General features: G+C 36.4%; 1 protein-coding gene across 1 annotated transcript; it reads right to left on the bottom strand.

Annotated features, from left to right (window-relative positions):
- Positions 1–364: 364 nt before the first annotated feature.
- On the bottom strand, positions 365–987 carry LOC111602195. The gene has a single exon (XM_023319157.2). The coding sequence runs from the start codon at positions 969–971 to the stop codon at positions 384–386; it is 588 nt and encodes a 195-aa protein (XP_023174925.2). The 5' UTR covers positions 972–987; the 3' UTR covers positions 365–383.
- Between the last annotated feature and the right edge of the window lie 1,860 nt (positions 988–2,847).

The following is a 2,847-nucleotide window of genomic DNA, read 5'->3' as shown; positions in this document are numbered from 1 at the left end:
GGATTTTCAAATGAAACAAGACAGTTAATGACGAAATATATATGTATTGTAGGATCTTCGAAAACATTTCAGTCTGTTACTTAAAGCTTATACTACCATCTGAAAATGATGAATATTTTTTAACTTGTAGCCTTTTTCTAGCTTGAGCTTACTTGGATCTAAGACATAAGCTGAAGTCTCTATATGCTGCATTTAGAGTTGGGATTCTCATAAGTTGTAAAGAGTAGTTTATAAGTTCTCAATCGCATAAGTTCTCGCTATATTTATTTAATTTTTTTTAATTTACTTTTAAAAAAATATTTACTAAGCGCAATTCTTTTATATTATACCAATGAAACTTAATATTTACTGCTTCTAAGTAATAAGCATGTTCATTTCAAATTTTATTGTGTATTATTTAATTCGTTGACTAGAACTTCGAATGGTGTAAATGCTGCTGGAGTATGCTTGCGCACGAGAACCTCATATTTACTGAGTTGTCTCATAGGCAAATTCTCGTAGCGAATGAAGCAAACCTTCTGCGCCAGATACAGAGTGCCAATGAAAATGCCTCCATCAGTTCTGCCCCGACAGACGTAAACGCGCTCGTTTGCAGCACTTGTGCCCACTGATACAGCATTTCTCTCCCGGAATCCATCGAAGCTGCGTACCCAGTCATAGCTGACCGTCTCATTGGACAGCAACAGCTCGTAGGAGGTGACCTGATTAGCGATTGAATCCGTGTTATAGGTTGCATATCCAGTTTCGGCCCTCACACGCGCCGGCAGAATCGAGCTCGAGTAAAGAACACGTCCAACGAAGTTCTCATAGCCGTACGAATCATAACCGCCAAGAACAGCATTTTCTGGAAAAGCCTTCGACTTGTCTGAAAGGAGCCAGCTGTCCGTATTGTCGTAGACTCCGCACTGAATTGCGCCCAGTAGCTGGGCAACAATGAGCACACAAGCGACGAGTTTCGTTGAAGAATACATAGTTAATACTGTTCGATAGCTAATCAAAGACTGTTGTGTAGATTGTGCAAAGAGATGGCTTTTATACACTGCTGATTATTGTAGGGAATCACTAGCCGATAAGTGTGTTGGTATCATGAATCTTTGTGTAACTCGTGGTAACCCCTTTGAACTATTGATAAGATAAACCAATTTTTGTGCTTAAATTCGTCATAACTATATCGTTGGATTAGAATGCTGCAAGTTTCACGGAATTGATAAGAATCGAATCTATTAATAACGTTTGTGGGATGGATTTTAAACGTTGCTAAGCGATAAATTAATGGCACTTACTACTTTATGAGGCGACTGTTTTTCGACATTATGTTAAATTAGTCATCGCTAAATATATATTATGTTATTAATTTATAAATTATTACTGCCCATAGAAGAATATTCAAAGATGCATTGTCTGTGTATTCATGTCAGGAACTTGCAGTCTTTTGCTTTTGTGGTCTTTAAGTAAAGTTCGCTAATTAAAATAAATTCCCTCATACATACACATACATTTGCTTACTGGAAAGGCTACCTTAATAAAGAAATCAATTTCATTTCAGATATGCTGAAGTTAAATATATATCCTTAATGATAGTAAATGTCTTGTCTCTTGTAAGTTATGATTTATGTTTGCTGAAAATCATTGGAGATTGAGAAGCATTTCAAAGAATATAATTCATGTCGCTAGAGAAATATCAGCAGAGTTCTAGGGTATCTGTTAGCTGTGTACTCCTGGTTGAACCCTTTTTTTCATAGCTTAAAATAATCTAGAAGCCAGTGAAACTGAGGTAACCAACAAAAAACTGTCTGAAATCTTTAAGGTGGCTCCAAATTGTAGCTTAGAGTCTTTGTGGCATCAGCATGTAGCTTATACGCCACAAGAGCCAACATAGAGATACAGAGCATGAGAAGGAGCAGGGGAAATATATGCAAGCAGCTTGAGCGCAGTGTTGTGGTTCGACTTATGGTTTTGACTTATGCTTGACAGTTGCCCGGTTACAGTGGTTTCTACTCGCACACCTGTTCATCTCTACTGCTGGCAGTTGGCTTTTGTTTTCTGTGTGTTTTTGAGCCATTTTCGGCATTAACCGCAGCACACGAAACAAATGTTTATGACACATTTTACACATGTGGTTAGCTACGCGCACAGTGCCCTCTGGCAAGGGCTAAAATATCTTTAAGCCATGCGCGTTCTAAGTCAGTGTAGTTCTACTTTAAAGTAAAAATTAATATCATATTAATTATCTTTCTGTTTTGCAGCATTTATTAGCTTTGTGCACATTTATATAAAAGAAGACTAAAAACATAAAATATGAAAGTCAGAGACTCCGTTCATAACAACGAACAGATTCTTGATAAGCAATACTGAGGCAATATGCACTTTTTTGATCTCATCTAGTCTTAATTATAAAGCTTGAAGACAGTAAAAGGAACAGATTCCCAATTTATGGTGTTGCATTTATGAATATACAGTCATTTGATGTATGGCAATCATTGTGAATATATATGTTGCTCGAAAAATATATAAACAACACCGTAATTAATTTTCTTCTTCTGTGCGGCTTAGAAAGTATCGTTAGTTTGGCTCGTAACAACGTTCATACCGTATCAAATAAGTACTATTAATAAGTATTGTCTTATCAATTTCGCTAAACGTGCAGCATTCTAATCCAATCATTTAGTTATGACGAATTTAAGCACTGAAATTTGGCATATCTTATCAAAAACTGAAAGGGTCTCCCACAAGTAATAGATTTATGATACCAACACACTTATCGGCTAGTGATTCCCTACAATACTAATCAGCAGTGTATAAAAGCCATGTCTTTGCACAATCTACACAACAGTCTTTGATTAGCTA

The sequence above is a fragment of the Drosophila hydei genome, unplaced genomic scaffold (genome assembly GCF_003285905.1).
Source record: "Drosophila hydei strain 15085-1641.00,03,60 unplaced genomic scaffold, DhydRS2 tig00000149-arrow-pilon, whole genome shotgun sequence".
NCBI classification, from domain to species: domain Eukaryota; kingdom Metazoa; phylum Arthropoda; class Insecta; order Diptera; family Drosophilidae; genus Drosophila; species Drosophila hydei.
This window is presented reverse-complemented; position numbering and strand designations above follow the sequence as displayed.

Coding starts and splice junctions, on each gene's coding strand:
- LOC111602195 (XM_023319157.2), bottom strand. CDS start 971: ATGTATTCTTCAACGAAACTCGTCGCTTGTGTGCTCATTGTTGCCCAG.